Raw genomic sequence first — 19,766 nt, 5'->3', positions numbered from 1 at the left:
AAAAAAGAGTATTGACAGTTATACATGTTCAGTAATTATAAATAGTTGGACTGGGGTTTTCTATAAAACCCCAAAGAATAAATATAACTATTACTATGAGCAGACATGTAAAAGAATAAAAAATGGATTCTGAGCTCAATATCAATCCATAGGCATACAAGCTTTGCCAATATCTTGGGATAGGTGTCAATATCAGTTTTCCTTTACAAGGCCAAACCCTTTGCCTATATTCTCTCCTCCCTCATCACCACCACCACACAAGGCGGTTGAGTCCTCTCACGTGAGGGCACAGGGGTGGAGGCTGGCTGAAGGACGCGCCGGGGCCATGCAGGGATGAGTGGCTTCTGGGATCACACTGGCCCACTTCTGCTCTTTCTTCTGGGCTGAGGACCCAAATCTGGGCTCTGGCTCATCCTCTGCCCTCTGCTCGGCCCTCGTCCTGCTGTTTAACTTCTAATGTGTGTGGCTCGTCTCCTTGGCTTCTGGTCATTCACTGAGCATTTGTTATAAATATTGTATTTATATATTTAAGACACAAATTTAAAAAAAAGCTAAGCAGACTCCACATGACACATAGGCCATTTTGTCCCCAGTGCTGGCTCCTGAGGCAACTTTACAGAGGAAGACCTCAGGGTCTGGGGTCTAGTCCTGAGGTGGGAACCGGGAGGGGTTAGTTAGGATGAAGGTGTCAGGTAAGGCAAGTGCCAAGAAAAGTTTCTAGAAGGAGGTGGGGTGGCCTGAGGGGAGCAGAGCAGGAGACACCAGGAGGGAGTGGATGGGCTCGGACGAGAGCAGGGGACCCACCATTGAGGCTCAGGGCGTGGAGGGAACCTGTGAGAACTTCGGGAAAATGAGGTGGACTTGCTGTGGTCACCAGCACCTGCCTCCTTTCTCACCTGACTGGGAACAAGGGGCTCCCGCCTGTGCTTCCAGGTGGACACCGCATAGAAAAGATGACCTGCCACAAAAAGCCACTAGCTGCTTCTGGATCAACCGGGACCGGCCACTGTCCAAGCCGAAGCGGAGAAGGTGCCGCAGACACAGGTCCCTCCCACCCACCTGCAATGTCGCCCAAGCGCACCTGAGAAGAACCCGCTGCCTCGCTGCCTCCGCTAATGGTAAGAATGGTGGCGTCTACACGAGCCTGCCCGGAGGGAAGCGTGCCCGGCAGCGGCAGCGGGAGGTTCCGGTGGGATCACAGAACACCACGAATTGATTAATTAGCCCTGGTGAGTCGCTGTCATTCTTGGACAATGGAGTTCCGCAAGCTTTTATGCAGAAAGGTTCTTATCCTCCCATTTGCCCACAGTCAGCCCTGGCAGAAGATGTGTTTTTAATACATCTTTGTAGAAAAAGGCTAGTTTTGTACTAAGAACAATGAAGCTCACAGACTGCAGGCCACCCATCCTAGCTCACCCTGGATTTATCTGCACGCAGTAGGGGGAGGATAAGAAAGCCACTCCGGTCCTGGGACTGTGTAGGGACTGTCCCTGAGTGCGTGTAAGAGACTGCCTTCGGAAGGAAACGGTGCCAAGAGGGGGTCATCAGTAACACCAGAAAGTTCCATCCTGGCCAGGAGACAAGACCCCCTTTGGACTGAATTTTCTTTCATTCTCTGCAAGTACAAAAACATCACCAAGGGCCAAGATTTTTCTAATTTGTCATCTTGGCAAGCTCAATCTGACAACATATTTGTTGAATTTCAACCCCAAGTCATCTTTCCAGGTTTGCATCACAGAGGAAAATGAAACGGTGTTTCCTACAGTTCAGCTGCTTATGCAAAATCTCACAGGGAACAGTAAAGTCTCCCCACTCCCGGAGGGGAGGGTTGGCCATCGCAGGGGAGCATCTGTAGTCACAGAGGCCGCAGAGGCCAGCAGAGAGCCGGCCTAACCCTGACTTTTGCTCCACAGAGAGAATCCTCTTTGCTGGAATCTTTTGTGAAGGGAGGAGGTGTAGGTAAAGAAAAGAGAGAGAGCTGCCATCTGCCTCGGGCACTTTGCAACATCCAGCATTACAGTAAGAACAAACTTCAGACTCAGCTCTTCACCTTGCTGGGGCAGAGGTTGGGCAGGACTGACTATGTGGCATTTCACAGCTCATTTCTTAAGTACACAATTGCTTGGCATTTTATCCCACAGCACCAAGCAGCCTCGGGCTAGGGCTTGGCATATATTGTAAAAATCTGGGAGAATGAATCAAAATGAGGTCATGTGAAAATTCTGTTGTCAGCGGTCAGCGTGCCTGCTGGGAATGTGGGAAGAAGAGTCCATGAACCTACCTGCCTCCTCCCAGAGTCCTTCCCAGTAGCCTGGGGCTAAAATAATTAGTCCAGCAAATCCCACCTTCAGCCCATCAGGTTGGCCTCCACTCATTTCCCCATGTGGGAAAGTAAGGGTGGAAAGGGTGTCGTCATGCTGGCTTCTGGTTTTTTTGTTTGTTTGTTTTTTAATATATCTTATTAATTTTTTACAGAGAGGAAGGGAGAGGGATAAAGAGTTAGAAACATCGATGAGAGAGAAACATCGATCAGCCGCCTCCTGCACACTTCCTACTGGGGATGTGCCCGCAACCAAGGTACATGCCCTTGACCGGAATCGAACCTGGGACCCTTGAGTCTGCAGGCCAACGCTCTATCCACTGAGCCAGACCGGTTAGGGCATGGCTTCTGGGTTTTATTTCGCAGCTGAATAATTGCCCATATTCATAGTTTATATTTTAAGACATGCTTTGGAAATGCTAATGATATTTCCATACAAAGTTCAAAGTAAACCAAGGTGAGCTCTTCCATAGTCCCACACAGTAATTACCAGGAAAACCTATGACTTTGCAGTTAAGTGGTGCCCTTTTAAATAAAGGCAAACCCTTTTATTATGCTACTAGAGGCCCAATGCATGAAAATTCATGCAAGGTAGGCCTTCCTTCCCCCGGCTGCGGGCACTGGCTTCCCTCTGGCACCTGGGACCTGGACCCGGGCTTCCCTCCTCCAGCTGCCGGCAGGCACCCGGGACCTGGGCTGGCTTCCCTCCGGCCCTGGCTTCGTCAGGAAGGACGTCCGGAATAATGTCCTGAAGACGTCCAGTCTAATTAGCACATTACCCTTTTATTACTATAGATGATCTTAGTAACATCAAATGGTGTGTGCCCCCTTCTCCTGCCCCCCCACTACCCAGGGATAGCACCAGGAAGGACCAAACCTCCATGAACCAAAAGAAATGAGCTAAGCACAAGTTAGCACCACTCTCGGGAAATTATGAACTAATCATACCTCTGCCAGGCTGGGTCCTTGTGCTGCTCACTCGGCTACTGCCTGCCACACGGGTGGGTATGTGATAAATACTGGCTCAGTAAGTCAATGATATAACTTGCTGGGCTTTCTCTCTATGTGGCCTGTTTTTGGAATAGTGACATCAACTTTTCAGGCCACTAAAAAAATAAGGCCCTTTCTACTTCTCTTTTTTATTTAGAAAAAGATTTTTTCCATTGGGGTCTCTCAGAGGAGTTGGCAGCATTTGATTTCAGTTGAAGTGAGGGTGTAAGTTATCTGCTGATTTCTCTCCTTTCCAGTCATTGCCGTGTTCCCTTCCTCCTCCCCCTTCTCCTCCTCCTCCCCCTCCTCTTCTTCCTTTTCCTTCTCCTCCTCCCCCTCCTCCTCCTCCTCCTCCTTCTCCTCCTTCCTCTTCCTCCTCCTCCTCCTCCTCCTCCTCCTCCTCCTCTTCTTCCTCGGACTGCAGCCTGGCAGAGCCCAGGATCAAGTTCTCACCTGATTCTCAGCTGCCTCAGGTCAGGGTGGAGTGCCCCTTCACTAAGCTCACTGCTCAGCACCTGCATCACCCTTGCCCGAGGCCAGGGCCGGCCAAAGCTGAGCTGTGAACTCACTCGGAGCCTTGCCAAATGGGCAGCCCTCCAGGGTCCCAGGAACACATCCTGCGGGGCATCTCCCACCACTCACCTTATCACCGTGGGGGTGATCTCTGCACAGAAGAACACACTGAGACTTCCCACTGCGTGGGAGGCAAACATGCCCACGATGGAAAACGCGATGGAGAATTTGTCCTTGACACTGTCGCTCATACCTGAAGGGCAATCAGAAAGGGTTGGTGAGGAGGGGCAGAGGGAAGGGGAAAGGAAGCTAGTCACGCTGGGGCGGAGAGAGCAGGGGAGAGGGGAACAGGGAGGCCTGGGATGCATGAAGGGACTTCCCTCTTCCCCTCTCTGCTATTGGGGTGCAGACCAGGGTGCTCAGTCCCTCTGCAGAGGGAGGAGCAGCCCAGAGGCAGGAGGTCAGACCCTCTGGGCAGTAGACTGCCGGGTTCCTGCAGGTCCCCTGTGGGTCCTGAGGGCTGGGGCACACACGGACTGCTGGATGCCTCAGGCTGAGCCAGCCTGGCAGGAAGGGAGGCTGGCGGTCTCAGGATTACAGCAATGTCCACTCTGTCCCAGCCTTCCATATGGTTCCAGAGAAAGGTGCCCACACTCAGAGAGCCCTGGCTATTCGGGCCTCAGTTTTGCCCAGTCCAATACACGGGGCAGGGTATCTTAGGCTTGATTTAAGGGAATAAAAACTCAAATAATCCAAACAGAAAAATTTATGGGCCTGGAAGGAAAGGGCTCAACCAACCCAAGCATCTTGCAAATGGCACTAGAGTCTGACCTCACGCCAAGGTGGCGTCTAGCGTGAAGCAATAGCGGGCCGCTGGGGCGGAGCTCTGTTCCCTGCGAGGCTGCAGGGGACCCAGGCTCTCCCTGTGGAGTGCCCAGGGGCATGGGCTTGGGTCAGGCCAGGCACGTGTGACCAGCAGCACTGCGGTGCACGGCGGTGGCGCTGCCGTCCCCGCGGCGGAGAGCAACAAGCCCGCAAGACTCATTCACAAGCAGACAGCAGCTTCCCCCAGCAGCACGGTCAGCCAGGCCTCCAACACCTTTGGGCGTTCTGATCTCGCCCAGCACTGTCCCTAAGACACTCTGCATCTCTGCTTGGGTGGCAGCTGAGGCCTGCGCTGACTGCCTGTGCCGGTGCCAGGGGAAGAGGCGAGGGCATGCGTGCAAACTGGGCACAAACAGGAGGAGGAGCAGCTCTTTCTAGAAGCAAAGGGGGTAGAGAACACAGATGTATGCTTATAGTGTCCAACCTACGGCCAACTTCAGCTGCAACTCTTGGAGGGTGAAGGAGGAGGAGAAACAGGAGAGGGAAAACACAGGCGAGTGAGTGTTTATGAAATTGCCCGTTTGGATGCAATACAAAGATGATGACGCGCACGCACAAGCATGTGGGGCTCACCTGAATCTGGGTGTTGGGTGTACTTCCCAATCACTGGGCCACGGAGATGATGGCAGCACACGGATGAGGACAAAGAAAGCGGGAAAAGGGGGAGAAAGAAAGCACATTAGGCAAGTCCACTGTGTGTTTCCACGTGGCTGGAATCTCAGTGAATTCCCTGCAGGTCTGGGCCAGAGAGCTAGAGAGATGGAGAAGGCCTGTGGGACAGTCCCAGGCACTGGAATTAGCACTCGGCTAAACAAAACTCTTCCTGTTGGGAAGGGCAGGCTAAAGCCTCACTGGCCTCATCCTGGGGAGAAGCCTGCACCCTCCGGAACCGACTCTGGCTCACTCCCTGGCCTGAGCCAAGCACTACTTCCGCTGCGCACGAGCCTCATCACTGCCCGCCTGTGCTCAGGGAGCCTCCGCCGCGGCCAGGCCACCGCCAGGGGCGTTATGCTCTGAGTCTGATCCTCAGACGACTTGTCCTTTGCACAGAGTTGCTGTGGTGTTCCTTCCTGCTCAGGGAAGAGAGCGCAGTGGCCTCCCGGGCTGCCGCTGCACATCCCCTGGAGCGCCCACTCCCCGAGGCTCCCTGGGAGGGCAGCTCGGGCAGCCCCACCCGGGACAGGATGGTCGAGAGACAGACAGCACTCCTCCGGTCCCTTGTCAGTCACAGCTGAAACAAAGACCAGTCCCCAGCGAGATGCAGGATGCACAGGACCTGCCCTTAGAAAAATGCCTCGTGAGGCCGAAACCAGCTATTCTTTAACCCAGTTTGTACACAGGCTGAGGAAGTTGTGAGCTTTCTTTCGCTTCCTTCCGTTCTGGACCCTGACCCATGTCTCGGCCACATCCCGCACACCTGACATACCAGAGGCCCTGACCCTCGGTGCACGAGGGTCCCGAGCCCAGTCCCCACAGCCTGGTGGCTCCCTTCATGGCATCTGTGTCCCCACAGTGTCCGAGCTGTCCCAGGAGGCCGGGCACGGGTGAGAGGAGGGCTCAGCTGCCTGGCTCACTCACGTCTCACCGTGAGCAGGCCAGAGAGATGCCTGTGGCTCCTTCCACGCATGGAGGTGGGCCTTGGCCCACATGGTGCTGTTCTGAGCTTGCCTTCTTATACTTGCAGGGGCCACATGGATTCCCCAGCGTTCCTTTAAATCATTTAAACATTTACTGAGAAATTCTTTGGCCCAAAGACAAGCTGAGGAACTTGGGAATATCTACTGAAAAGCAGTGTCCCAACACAAGAGTGTCAACATTTATTTCCCTCTTCATTTCTCAGGGAAGAAACAAGCCCTTGTTCTTCTCCGTCAGGTGCTGTCACAGAGATAGTCTGGCCATTAGTGAAGCCGCGGCCATGCAGGTGCAGTCAGGGCGGCTCTGAGTGGGAGCCCAGGGTTGGGGAGGGAGAGGAGAGAAGGCAGTCACCATGCACAGCTGTTAGAGCTGCTGATTTTGGAATACCAGGTCACTGAAAACTAGTCTCAAGTCCCACCAGCCCTTTTGTACACCGGCCCCTTCACCCGGCCCCACCCCCACCCCACAGCCCATCCCACTCCCCCGGCTCTACTCACGGTTGAGGAGCCCAAGCTGCAGGAGGGAGGCCAGGGCAGTGAGGATCATGAAGAGCAGCAGCCCTCCCCGGCGCCCCAGGAACCTGACCACCACACACATAGCCAGGCAGGAGGCCAGGGTGATGCTGGCCATGGTGTAGTAGTCGGCGTAGAAGTTCTCCAGCAGTGGCACCTTCACCTCGTGGCCCATCATGCTCCTTGCGAAGCAGTGGTGGATCCCGAACCCTGTCAGCCTGTGGGAGACACACCGAGAGGGCCATGTGCGGGCATGCAGGACACCAGGGACCGCGCCACGCCCCGGGAGTCACTGTGTCCAACAACAAGGAATCGTGTGAGCGGCTCCATGTGTAATCAAAAGTGTGCCGTTACCGTCAGTGAATGGAGAGGAGAGAGACACGCAGACTGAAGACTTCAGAGAGGTGACCCTCACTGGGGCGCGTGCTCACTCCCTGCCATCACTCCAGGAGAAAGGTGTAAGCATAAAGGCAGCGAGGCCTTCTGTTCAAACAGCAACTTTCACGGGAACCCCACATGCAAGACAGAGTGCTCCCCTCGTGTCGCTTCTTCAATCCCACATCAGTGGCGTAGGAGCTACTGTCAGACCCACCTCATAGGTGGGCACACAGGCTGAGGGAGGTCCAGCCGCTAGCACAGATTACTCAGCTGGCAAAGGACAACCTTAGAGACACACTGCCCGTCTGTGTCTGCCTCTTCCTTCAGCACTCGGGGCTCTGGGGGCTTGGGAATCCGTCCAGAGAATGACCTATGCAACCCTGTTCTGCCACTACTTGTCAAAGGCACCCTGAAGAACCAGTAGAAACCAGGCCAAATGGTCTTGGAGACTTTCAGTTCTTCATTTACGTCCGTTTCCTCCACTGCCCGGATCAAGCCTCTTGTCTGCCCCACAGGATCACAGAAATCTGCTGGCAACATGTGTCCCAGCTGCTGCAGACAGATGTCTGCTCTGGGAAGCATCTGTGCACGCCCAGGGAGGCTGCAGCAGTGGTGACCACACCACGTGGACTGAACCCAGGGCTCTGAAGGGCCCTTTGGGACAGGGTCTGGTGTGAAATGCTTGCACGCTGGGGGAGCCCCTTTGTTATGTCAGCGCTCAGCATCCATTCCCTTCTCCTCCAACTCCCTTGGTGCTCTCATCACGCCTCGAAGATGCATCAGGCCCCACCCCTGCAGCAGACCCCACCCCTGCAGCAGGATGCTGCCCTTTGCCAACACACGCCTTTCTGCTTGGGAAGCACTCAGCCGAGGACCCAGCCCCTGGGCGTCCTTTTCTCATCTAGTAACTGAGACTCAGCGCGTCTCCTGGACCGATGACTGCCCTTTCCTCCTGGCTCAGGGAGGGTGCAGGGAAGTCTTCACCTTTCTGTTCTGGTGGAGAGGAAGTCCTCTGGCCACAAAGGCAGTTTAGGACAACAAAGCCAGAGAAAGAGACACGCTCCAACAAGAATCATTAGAATGTCATCTTGTCTTTGTCACGTTTTGTGTTTTTTTTCCAAAATACAACTTGGAGAAGTCACTCCATTCTTAATGGTCCTATTGGTCTAGCCAGTGTCTGCCCAATATGGACAGTGGTGTGGTGACCGTGCCCGGGGCCAACTCTGGGCCAGGAGGCTGAGGCCTGAGGTCTTGGCCCTGACCACCCGGTGGCCATGGCTGGTGAGTCCCTTGCCTGGGCCATGGTCTCCTCACCTGGGGGACAGGGTGTAAGTGAGGTCTGAGCTTTCCTATCGCTCTGGCAGGAGAACCTTTTTATCTTCCCCAAATTTAATCAGGAACCCCAATACCGAGACCTGATTCAATGGAGCTGCTTTGACAGAAGCAGCTGTGGGGAATGGCAGGACTAGCCTGGCCCATCTTCTCGCGGTCGAAAGGATGCACATCTGTGTGGACTAGCCCAGGGCCCCGCCTGGGCAGCCCGGGGTGGCTGGCTGGGGCTCTAGCTGCGCTGAGGCTGGGGTTGGGGCCCATATCCTCCAGCAACTGGTTAGAAAGCTCTGACAGGCTTATCAGACTTAGCTGGGCCCCTCAGCGAAGGGCGGAGCCCTGGGCAGGCCAGAGGGCCAGCTCGGCCATAATTCAAAAACCAGCTGGGAAGGAGGAGGGCCTGGAGGCCCTTTCCGGCCCCTCCCTGTCCTCGCCCTCGGATGTGTCCCTCTGCAACTCACGAGTTCACACACAGGACCACGATGTTCTTCCACAAGTTCCGGGTTCCCACCATCTTCACGATGCAGACCTTCTTGGGCCTCCGGGACAGCTCCTTCTCCAGCTCTGCGGAGAAAGAGAGCGTGACCTCTCCGCAAGGCCCGGACGGGCGGCCTCAAAGACAGCCGGTGCCCAATCAGGCATCGTGAACAGGGAGAATACTGTAGGGTTTCCCCCTCTAAGGCAGGGGACAGAGCCTGGCTGTCAGGATAGCGAAGGTGTTCACGGACTCTAACCTGGCTGCTCAGATTCCCCTCGGGGTGGGGTGTGGAGGGAGCCGTGCTCACTGTCAGCCTCTCCTGGGAACCAGGAAGGACACACACAGTGATTAGCGCAGGCTCATTCCACACGGGCAGAGGTCAGGGCCGAAGGGTGATTCTAGGATACTGAGCACTCACTGGGCTCTAGGCACTGAGAACAGTGGCTTCCTTCTAAGTCTGATCTGTCTGCACCGCCCACTGCTCAGAGAAGCACATGCTGACATGCTCCTTAACTGTGGGCGGAACGCACGATGGCGTCGCTGCTGCTTCTGACACCGCCCCTCCAATGCATGCATCTTCGAAAGAGAAATAAATGCAGGAACTGTGTGCCTATATGTGCACAAACAGATACACACAACCCACACGTGGGTGTACTTTTAACGCTCAAAGCCTTTGGCAGCTGGAAAGACATGATGTTTTGGCTGAAAGTGATGTGACCAACCACACAGTTAGAAGACAGTTTCTTGCGAGGCTCAAACGGGCTCCAAAAGCCATTCTGAACAGACCGACAGCATCCCAGGGCCGCGTTAACCGGGTTCATGGGTTTGCTCAAGTGCTGGTGTTGACTTAGCAAGTTAACATGGAAGATCAAAATAGGCAACATCTGGACCTCCACGGCCTCCCTACCCCTCTGTGCGCAGAAAAGCCACCGCCCAGCCTCCCAGGCCCTTCTTGCTCCTGCCCAGGCCTGTCCTGTCCTGGGGGAATAATCCCCTACTCGGGAGCTAAAAGAGAAAAGGACGACTTAACCAATTGGGTGGCTGGCCAGAGCTCTTTAAGATTGTTAAGGCCACGAAAACAAGGAAAGACTGAGAAACTGCTGTCGTTCGGAGAGGACTGGGGAAACGGGCTGACTAAACGCCACCCTGGAGCAGGAAGAGGTTACTCATGGGAAGATGGTGACATGCAGATAAAGGCTGGCGTTTGGTTAACGGTAGTGTCCCCATGGCAGTTTCTCAGCTGTGACAACTGTGCCGTGGGAATATCAGATGGTAATAAGAGGGGAGACTGAGTCAGGGGTATTCAGAAATTCTGTCCTACTTTGCAACTTTTCTGAAAACTTAAAGTTATCCCAAAAAAGTCTACTACGTTTTTCTTAAAAAGCAGTGGAGGTGGGAAGTTCCCCGTATACTAGGAAGCCTTTAGTGCTGAGAGGAAACAGGCCTGCCTCCCAGAGCAGCAGCTCCCCCAGGGAGTCCCTGAGGAGTGCCCTCCACACCCACACCCGGCCACCTGCCCCCTACTTCTCTCCTGTTCTACCTCCTTCCTGCCGCCCAATGGCCTCAAGGCCGCCGGCCTCATTAGTTACAGTTGGAAGGAAAATATTTTGCTTAACCATGAGGATTTAGGAGCTTTTTATTTAAATAAAAATTTTTTTGGATCAGTGTCACCAGCTGTGGCATAGAAAGGGAAGAAAAAGCCTCTCCTATGTCTGAGGGATACCATACCACTTGAGTTTCCAGAACTTTCTTCCTTTCCATATTTAGGTGTGAAGATTGAGGTCTGTGCACAAGCCAGACGGCTGGCATTTCGGCTGTGTCCACAGACCCTCTCCTGAGGTCTTCCTGACTTTTATGCTCCCCTTTGTAAAAATGGACTAATTTGATTTACAAACATACTTTCCTCCTGGTTAAAAATCTAAAAAACTTTTAAAGAATATAGAAATATTATAGTTAATAGATCATGTTGGATCCAGTGACCTGAGTAATTTCACTTTTGTAAAACTTACCAGGAATCAATTATAATAGCTCCACTTGCTCACCATGAAAATCTTACAAGAAGAAACCTTAAATGCCCATTAAGATGTTTACATAAGTTTAAAGGTTGTGTTTTTTTAAATGTGGCCCAAACTTAACTACTAACACATTATTAGAAGTAAAACAGATGTTGCTAAAGAAGCTGTAGCAATTGTAACTATGACTGAGTTTTGTTTTTTATATAACATTAAACTCTAGAGCCCCAGGTCTGAAGAACTGACTGCAGTCTATAGAGGAACTGCATTTTAATTGGAATGAAATGAACTTGTCTGGGCCACTGACATTTTGTCTGTTAGACATATCACCCACCAGCCTACCAACAGCAACATAACCTTGCTCAGCACTAGGTCTGTTCTGGGACAAAAGTCCACCAGCCGGGTTACAGGAAACATTAGAGACCGTTTGAGACCTCCGGAGGTAACTGCATAGGTAACGGAAAGAGGCCTTTCCACCTCTGCTTATCAGACAGAAATCGCAGGGATTTGTGAAGTCCTTGCACACGGGAATAATGGGTAAAAAGGGGGATGAGGGTCGACAGACTCTGCATCAAGGAAACAGCTATTAAAGCAATTCTCCTCCTGCTCCCCAGCCAGGACTCTTCCACCCTCTGGCTTCGAGCCATTAGGAACATTTCAAAACAAAAAACAAATAAAGTCAAGTTAGGAATCTCCCACCCAGGCCAGGCCCCTCCTGTCACTCTGCCCCCTCTTCTGCCCCCAGGCTAGTCCCTGTGAGATGCAGCCAGAGGGCCCGGGTCTGTCTGGGCAGGGTCTCCCTTCCAGAATGGGGGTGGGGTAGGGTGGGGTGGGGGGGGGGGGCAGCGAGGGGCCCACAGACCCAGCAGAGTCCCGGCTTTCAGCCTTTATTGTTGAGGCTCCTTGGGAAAGTTACTTAGTTGCTCTGTGCCTCAGTTTCCCATCTGTTAAGTGGAACACTGTCCCCACCTCAGAGCACTGTTACAAGAACCGAATGAAAAGCTGCCCCAGTCTGTCCCCACTTCTCAACACTGACTGCAGAAGGGAAGGTGTCCCTGCAGACACACTGGAAGGGTCATGACCTCTCCGTGGTTTGGATATCCAGGGGAGAGGCCAAAGAATGCTTCTGGAGAACAGCAGAGGCCAGACTCAGAGATGCAGGGGAAACACACGCCAAGGTCATTTGCATTCATTTGGATGGGGGTGTGCAATAAACTGTCTTTGTTTTAAGAACAGGAGGAGGTGAAGGAGTAGCAGAAGGATAAGGAAAGGAGCAGGAGGATGAGGGGGACCAAGTGGAGGAGGAGGAGCAGCAGAAAGAGGAGGAGCAGCAGGAGGAGGAGCAGCAGCAGGAGGAGGAGTAGCAGAAAGAGGAGGAGCAGGAGGAGGAGGAGCAGGTGGAGGAGGAGCAGCAGGGCAAGGGGGATCAAGTGGAGGAGGAGGGGGAGCAGATGGAGGAGGGGGGGGGGAGAAGGAGGAGGAGCAGCAGCAGCAGCAGAAGGAGGAAGAGCATGAGGGGCAGGAGGAGGAGGACTTTGGACAAGGTACCTATTGCTGGGGACCCTGAGTGACCTGATACATGGCCCCTCTTTTCTCACTTCAGGTTCCAAACAGATGGAGAAGAGCAAGGCAGGTGAGGACAATATCTCTGCTCCACCACTGGGAGGGGCCTGAGGTTGGAATGCCTACATCGTACAGACTCATCTGCCCATCCTGGCAAGGCTGGTCCAGGCTGGCTTCCCTGGGTACTACCCGAGAGGGCCTGATGTCTGAGGACACAGGACCTGCACCCTGCACATGGCCCAATCTCCAGGAGAAAAAGAGGAGAGGGGGTCCGCTCTGCCTCCTTGGGTCTGGCTCCTTCCACGAGGAGGGAATGTGGGGTGTGGGGAAGCAGTGTTCCCCAACACTCAGCCTCTCTGGGCCCCATTTCCTCACATGTACAGCAGGATGGTCTGGTTATGGTCCTCCTAAGGCTCTGATGAGGATCATGTGCACATAGTGTTTCAGCCAGGCCTTGCGGGGCCACTGCCCATTGCTGCGACTAGGAGCAGGGGTGGAGCTCTTATTCCAAGATTTCTCTGTACAGTGGCTGCCGTCCATGTGGCCACATTTGAAACCAGCAGGCTCTACTCCTGCAGTACATGTTCAAAATCTTGGGAATTATGATACAAGAAGAGCTGTCAGTACTTGGACATGCCATGTGACACTAATGATTGTAGGAGTGATACTGTGACAATGACACTCCAGAGCAGACCCAAATATTGGTGGTAATTCAGCTGCAAACTCCACTGAGAAAATCTGCCATGTTCAATAATAAACTGAAGATCTGTTTAAAAGAGGAAGGGCATGGAACATTTTGGAACATGAGGTTTTCTTCTGGCCTGAATCCAAGATTAGGATACGCTGACAGGGTCAAGAGCTCCCCTGACGCATACACCTGCAGCCTAACCTGAGACACTCCTCCACCTCCAGGCAACACAACCAGTAACTACAGCTGACCACATTTCATGTATTTACTAGCTTTCGTGGAAGGCCTGCTAGGAGTCAGGTCTGCTAGTGCTGGGCAGCAGCGGAACCAGGCTCTGCAGACACAGGGCGATGGGCCCTGAGGAGCTACACAAACCGTTCGTCACAGCTGGATGCCTGCAGCTGAGATGGTGCACCACGGAGAGCTGGCCGGGGTCTGAGGAGTCAGGCTAACCCAGCCGTGGGCAAACTACGGCCCATGGGATTCGGCCCGTTTGAAATGAATAAAACTAAAAAAAAAAAAAAAAAAGACCGTACGCTTTTATGTAATGATGTTTACTTTGAATCTATATTAGTTCACACAAACACTCCATCCATGCTTTTGTTCCGGCCCTCCAGTCCAGTTTAAGAACCCATTGTGGCCCTTGAGTCAAAAAGTTTGCCCACCCCTGGATAACCTGAGGACTGGTTTCCCAGGAGCTGGCCGAATGAGGGCGAGGCTGAGGACAGGGAGGGCCCTGCAGCCGGAGGCACTGGTGCATTCTGAGGGCCCAGCGAAGGCCAGAGCATCTGCGAGAGGCAGGCAGACGTGAGACAGGGTCTCAGAGCAGTTGGAGGCCTGGGGGTCTAGCCTACGGGTCCTGGGAAGCAGTTCTGAGTAGGAGGTGATGTGAGGGGAAGGGTAGCAGTGAGGATGGAGTCAAGGAAGGTAAGAGGCGAAGTAGGACACTAAGGTGTTGGGAGGTGGATTAGGTGAGGCGATGGGAAGATTTCCAGCAGAAAAGCGAGTCCAGCCTCAGAAAGTTGGAAGTGACCAAATTAGATGAAACAGACACCTGTCTTCCTGCAAGCACTGGGCGGCTTCTGCCGCGATGCTATCATCAGTGTGTTCGAGAGCTGGGTGTGAACAAGATCAGGAGGCAGGTGTGAACGCAGTGCCCCCCAGGAGTGGATGTTTGATTATCCTCCTGAGGGGAGGGGAGGCCACCTGTGCCAGCTACCGCCCCCCAGCCTCCTGCAGGGGCACCAGCATAAAAAATCACACCAGCAAAACTAAGAGGCAAAGAAAGGGGAAAATTCATTTTCCTCCAGAAATAGGAGGGAAATGGATGAGTGTAATTTGGATTGAGAAAACAAGCTTTTCCCAGACAGTATTTCAACCTGAAAGTAGAACATGTGATTTAATTAGGGGAATTCCCGAAACAAATTACACGGAAAGACTTAAGAGCATTATCTTCATAATGAATGGGGCCTGGATAAGTTTCGGGAAGAGAGCTGGACACTCCAAAATCAGCAAACATGACCAAAAGGAGGAAAGTGAATTCAGTACGAATTCCTCTCCAAACAGGCACATTTGTCTCAGAGCCCAGCCCCCTCTCTCAAAAACAGCCAGTGAAGCCGCTTCTGCTGGACTTCTTGGGTTCAAGTCCCCTCTCAACTACTTACTCAGTATGTGACCTCTGGCAAGATACTTAACCCTCCCTGTGCCTCAGTTTCCCCTCCTGCAAACACAGATGACTATAGTAACCCCTTCAGAGGACTCAAGTTGGGAAGAAATATAAGTTAATACACATCAAGCATTTAGGGGTAAATATTAGATGTAAGTTAACATTTGCAAGTCATTTAGAAAAGTGTCTGGTCATTGCCGAGGGACAAGGGCCACAGCCGCCCTCTGCAGAGCACCAGCACTCAGCGCTCTTCTCGGAAAGCAGACCTGGCTCATGTCCTCCTTTGTTCCAGTAAAGCATGGGCTCTGGGCCTCCTGAACTCTTGCCTGTGCTGACGTGGAGGTGGCCTAGCCTTGCCATCCCCACCTCCCAGGTCCTGGGCACAGGCCAAGGCAGGGGCTCACCTGGCCGAACAGCAGCATCTGGGACACTGAACCCCAGATCCCCTGAGTCAGGAGGCTGTGAGCAGCCTGTCTCGGACCACGGAAGAGGCGCATACGGAAGCCTTTCCCGGCCGGTGGGCTCTGAGTTTCTCGACTCATGCTCCTTTCCCATCGGGACCGGCACATTCTCCAACTTCACTCAGGTGTCTGCTCACCTGTACTTGGAGCCAGGCTCCCCAGCCCTCGGAGTGGGTCCTCACCACCGCCCTCTAGCCCTCCACTCTGAGATTTTCCCTACAGCATGCATCCCCCGGGCGCATTACACATCTCCGTGTGCGTTGTGGGCCTGCACACCGGCCTGCAAGCTCCACGAGAGCAAAGCTCTGCCTCTTGCTTTCTCTGCTCCAGAGCAGTGCCTGCCCATGGCAGCGCTTAGTGAACGTCTGTGGCATCCAAGTTTAGGTCACGGTGGGAAATGTGCATATCTCTCTGGGACAAGGGCCTGCAGATTATTTGCCTGGGAAATTTATAACAACAGTGCCATCAATACGGGTCTTCAGGTTGGGGGAGTGGGTCAGGGCTTGGGTTGGGTCTACCAGGGGCTTCCAAAAGGGCATCTGTGCACTGTGGGCGCCAGAATCTCTCCTAGTGTTTACTAGAAGTGCAGGTTCTTAGGGCTTATTCCAAATGGACTGGATCAGAACCTCTGGTGCCAGGGAAGGCCCTGGAGCCTGGATTTTAACAGCCTCTTGGTGATATTGTGGAGCTGCAGCTTGAGAACTGGATCTGCCCTGGGAGGATGTTGCCAGCGGGCCTGAACCCATCTGCAGAAATGCTTCACGCTCCTACTTCCTCAGCCCCCACAAATTGGTCATGACAGGTATAGACGGTGGCAGCTCCCCGAGGTCGCACTTGGGAAAAGAAAGGTAGTGAAGCCAGCCACTCCCAGCCAGTGCTCTGAGGGCCTTTGGACCTGGTAGGCAGGCAGGCAGGGCTGTGCCAGGCTCGGGCATTTTTACCTGCCCCCGGCGCATGCTCCCTTGGCGACCAGGTGCACATTAGGCTCACACTGCACGTTGGGGTTTGGGCAGGCTATGTGGGGCCCCTCAGTGTGTCAGACCTGGCCAGGAAAGACCCAACTCCTAGAGGGTGAAGAGAATTTCAATCCGCCCATGTTCCTAGCCTATCTGCAGACATTAAGCAACCATCACAGGACATGAAGCCACTAGCTAGGACAGCTACCTGGAAAACCAGCCATCCCCAGCATCGGGGAACTGCTCTGACACTCGGTCCAGGACAGGGGCGCCTCTCCCAGGGCCTGTACTCACCGGGCATCACGCCTTTGATGTCAGTCTCGGTGTTCATGGAGTTCTTCTGGGTGAAGTGCAGGATCAACTTCTTCGCAGACTCAAACTGCTGGGTAGCCATCAGCCACCGGAGGGACTCAGGGAATACCCTTTAAGACACAGAGGGATCGGTGAGTACCTTCTGGTTCTGGAGGGCACTGAGTTGGGCTGATGGCCCAGGCAGGTGAACTTTGAGGAGGTGTCCCACGCAGTTTCTGCCCTCATGCTGTGGGATCCCATGAATGCTCAGGACTCCCATTAGCCCAATTAGGGGCAATAAGACTGTGGGTGCTGGAGTGTTGCTAACTTTTTTATAGAAAGTATAATAATTGTGATTTTTAAAATTTGGCAGAAAGGAACAACATCCTACCAACTTTGTCAGTGTACATATACTTTAAAAAATAACCATGATTGGCTCAGTGGTTGAGCATTGACCCATGAACCAGGAGGTCATGGTTCGATTCCTGATCAAGGAACGTGCCTGGGCTGTGGGCTCGATCCCCAATAGGGAGTGTGCAGGAGGCAGCCAATCAATGATTCTCTCTCATCACTGGTGTTTCTCTCTCTCTCCCTCTCTCTGAAATCAATAAAAACATTAAAAAAATAAACCTAGGTATTTCTAAACCATGTCTAAGCAATCATTGAAGGGCTACATTTGTTATATTTTGTCACAGAGAAACAAATGTTAATAGGATAATTTTAAGTTCAAAAAATGCCTCCAATACTAGCAACCTGACAGTTATTTTCAGTTCTTGAAGATCTGAAGACTGATTTTCCCAGGCCTTCCCTATAGAATTAACTTCATTTTGCAAACTGCAGTAACACCTCCCTGATATGATGCCATAACACAGCAGTTTTCAAGTTATGGTAGCAACAGATTCCTTTGCTTGCTTTTAGGACAAAATCTTGTGTAAAGCACCAATAGAAGAAAAACTAGTGTTTTATTATCCATGCATTTTGTAAGTTTACATTTATGACAACACTAGAGGACCGGTGCATGGATTCGTGCACCAGTTGGGTACCTCAGCCTGGCCTGTGCCCTCTCACAATCCAGGACCCCTCGGGGGATGTAGTAGGGCGCTAGGGAAGAGCCTGAGCAGGGTTGGGCACTGTGCTGCTCCCACTTATCCCAGCACTGCTGCACCCGCCACCTCCGCCACTTGGTAGTGCTGCCACAGAGGCAGGAGAGGCTTGAGCCGCCACAGCTTTGTTCACCAGTTGTGAGCCTGGTATCTGGCACCCGTTGTCGGGCAGCTGAGCAGCGCTCCAGCTGTGGGAGCGCACTGACCACCAGGGGGCAGCTCCTGCACTGAGTGTCTGCCCCCTGGTGATCATTGCGTGTCATAGCAACCAGTCAAACAGTAGACCAGTCGAATAGTTGACAAGTTGTTTAGGGTTTTATTAGTATACTAGAGGCCCGGTGCATGAAAATTCATGCACTGGAGGGGGAGTTCCCTCAGCCCGGCCTGCCCCCTCTCACAGTCTGGGAGCCCTCAGGGGCGGGAGGCAACCTGGTTTACATTTATGACAACACTAGAGGACCGGTGCATGGATTCGTGCACCAGTTGGGTACCTCAGCCTGGCCTGTGCCCTCTGACAATCCAGGACCCCTCGGGGGATGTAGTAGGGCGATCAGGGGAAGGCGATGCCCCATAACACCTTTGCTGCTGCCACTGCCGGCAGTGCAAGCCTCAGCTGGCCCTGGTTACCTGAGCCTCGGGTGGCCCTGGGCAGCTAAGCAGCCACCATCCGAGGCTTGCCTGCACCTCGGGCCGGCCCTGGGTGGCTGGGGGGCTGAGGGGACTGGGAGATTCAGAGGCAGATGTGAGGCAAGGCCGGGCCCCTGGGGGCAGGCCCAGCCTTGCCCTGTGCCTGCCGCCCCAGTGGGGCTGAGGGGACTGGGCACTGCCATCTTTGAGGGCGTGGCAGTCAGTTAGCATAGTCCCTCCTTATTGGCTGTGGGTGCCACCATCTTTGAGGGTGGGGCAGTCAATTAGCATATTCCCTCCTTATTGGCTGTGGGTGCCACCATCTTTGAGGGTGGGACAGTCAATTAGCATATTCCCTCCTTATTGGATGTGGGTGCCGCCATCTTTGTGACAGTGTGAGGGTCAATTAGCATATTCCCTCCTTATTGACTGTGGGCGCTGCCATCTTTGAGGGTGGGGCAATTAGCATATTCCCTCCTTATTGGCTGTGGGCGCTGCCATCTTTGCGATGGTGTGAGGGTTAATTAGCATATTCCCTCTTTATTAGATAGGATATATGGATTAACAAGTCAAAGAGAACAATGTTCCTGTTTGGAGCAGGGTCAGCTCACTTTTCTTGTAAAAGCCCAAATAGTCCATATTAGTCTTTTTAGAACCATAAGGTCTCTGCCATAACTCCTCAGCTCTGCTTGGAGTGCAAGCAGCCAGAAGGCATGCGCAGGGTGGGTGCTGCTGTGCTCCCTGAGGATTGCATTGTAAAAACAGTGGTGACTCTGACTGGGAGAAGCAAATACTGGAAATCAAAGTCCTAGCCTTTGTCAGCCCAGTGCTTCTTTCAGTCACCACTCTACTTTATTTCAGTGACACAGGAACAGGAGTCCTGATTGGCACTGATAAGAAGTCTTCATTGTAACAACCCAACACCTGCCCTGAAAGTTCAGAGAGTCTCTAATTAAAGTAATTCAGAAGCTGGAAAAAGTTATCAGAGGAACATTTTTATTTCCAAGTCACATCACTAATGGTATCTAATAACTGCTCTCTCTCACCTCGCTGAACAAAAATCAAGTTTCTACTTGCTTGCGACTGCCTTTTACAGAAACAGCCAGGCAGGTTCCCACTGAATTTGGGGGTACATTTGGGATAGTTTAACCTGAACACCAATCCATGCTGGAGACCTGGGGCACTTGTTAAAGAGCCCCCTCTTGCACAGCTGCACAGAGGTATGGGAGGGCTGTGTGACGGCCCAGAGCTTCAAAACAGGATCAGGAAGTCTCGTGTCTTTTTATCTGAGAGCCCAATGGGAAAGCCACTAAAACATACGTTTCAAATTGTAGGCACTCAATTAAAAAAAGTCAAAAT

At 52.9% G+C, this 19,766-nt stretch overlaps 1 protein-coding gene across 5 annotated transcripts in view; it reads right to left on the bottom strand.

The window, feature by feature from the left end:
* SLC22A23 (solute carrier family 22 member 23) overlaps window positions 1-19,766 on the bottom strand; it is a 181,416-nt gene that overhangs the window by 11,408 nt on the left and 150,242 nt on the right. The window contains exons 5-10 of one of the 5 annotated variants that reach the window (XM_070405799.1): window positions 16,681-16,808; window positions 9,024-9,126; window positions 6,841-7,073; window positions 5,282-5,314; window positions 5,133-5,156; window positions 3,953-4,076 (exon numbers count right to left, since the gene is read on the bottom strand). In XM_070405799.1, the coding sequence (XP_070261900.1) occupies window positions 3,953-4,076; window positions 5,133-5,156; window positions 5,282-5,314; window positions 6,841-7,073; window positions 9,024-9,126; window positions 16,681-16,808 (645 nt within the window). Of the gene's footprint in view, window positions 1-3,952; window positions 4,077-5,132; window positions 5,157-5,281; window positions 5,315-6,840; window positions 7,074-9,023; window positions 9,127-16,680; window positions 16,809-19,766 lie in introns of those variants that run through there. The other 4 variants (XM_070405800.1, XM_070405796.1, XM_070405797.1 and 1 more) reach the window with 4 other exon arrangements.

This window comes from Myotis yumanensis, unplaced genomic scaffold, assembly GCF_028538775.1.
Source record: "Myotis yumanensis isolate MYYU_CA2020_CCGP unplaced genomic scaffold, mMyoYum1.0.hap1 SCAF_2, whole genome shotgun sequence".
Classification (NCBI taxonomy): Eukaryota; Metazoa; Chordata; class Mammalia; order Chiroptera; family Vespertilionidae; genus Myotis; species Myotis yumanensis.
This window is presented reverse-complemented; position numbering and strand designations above follow the sequence as displayed.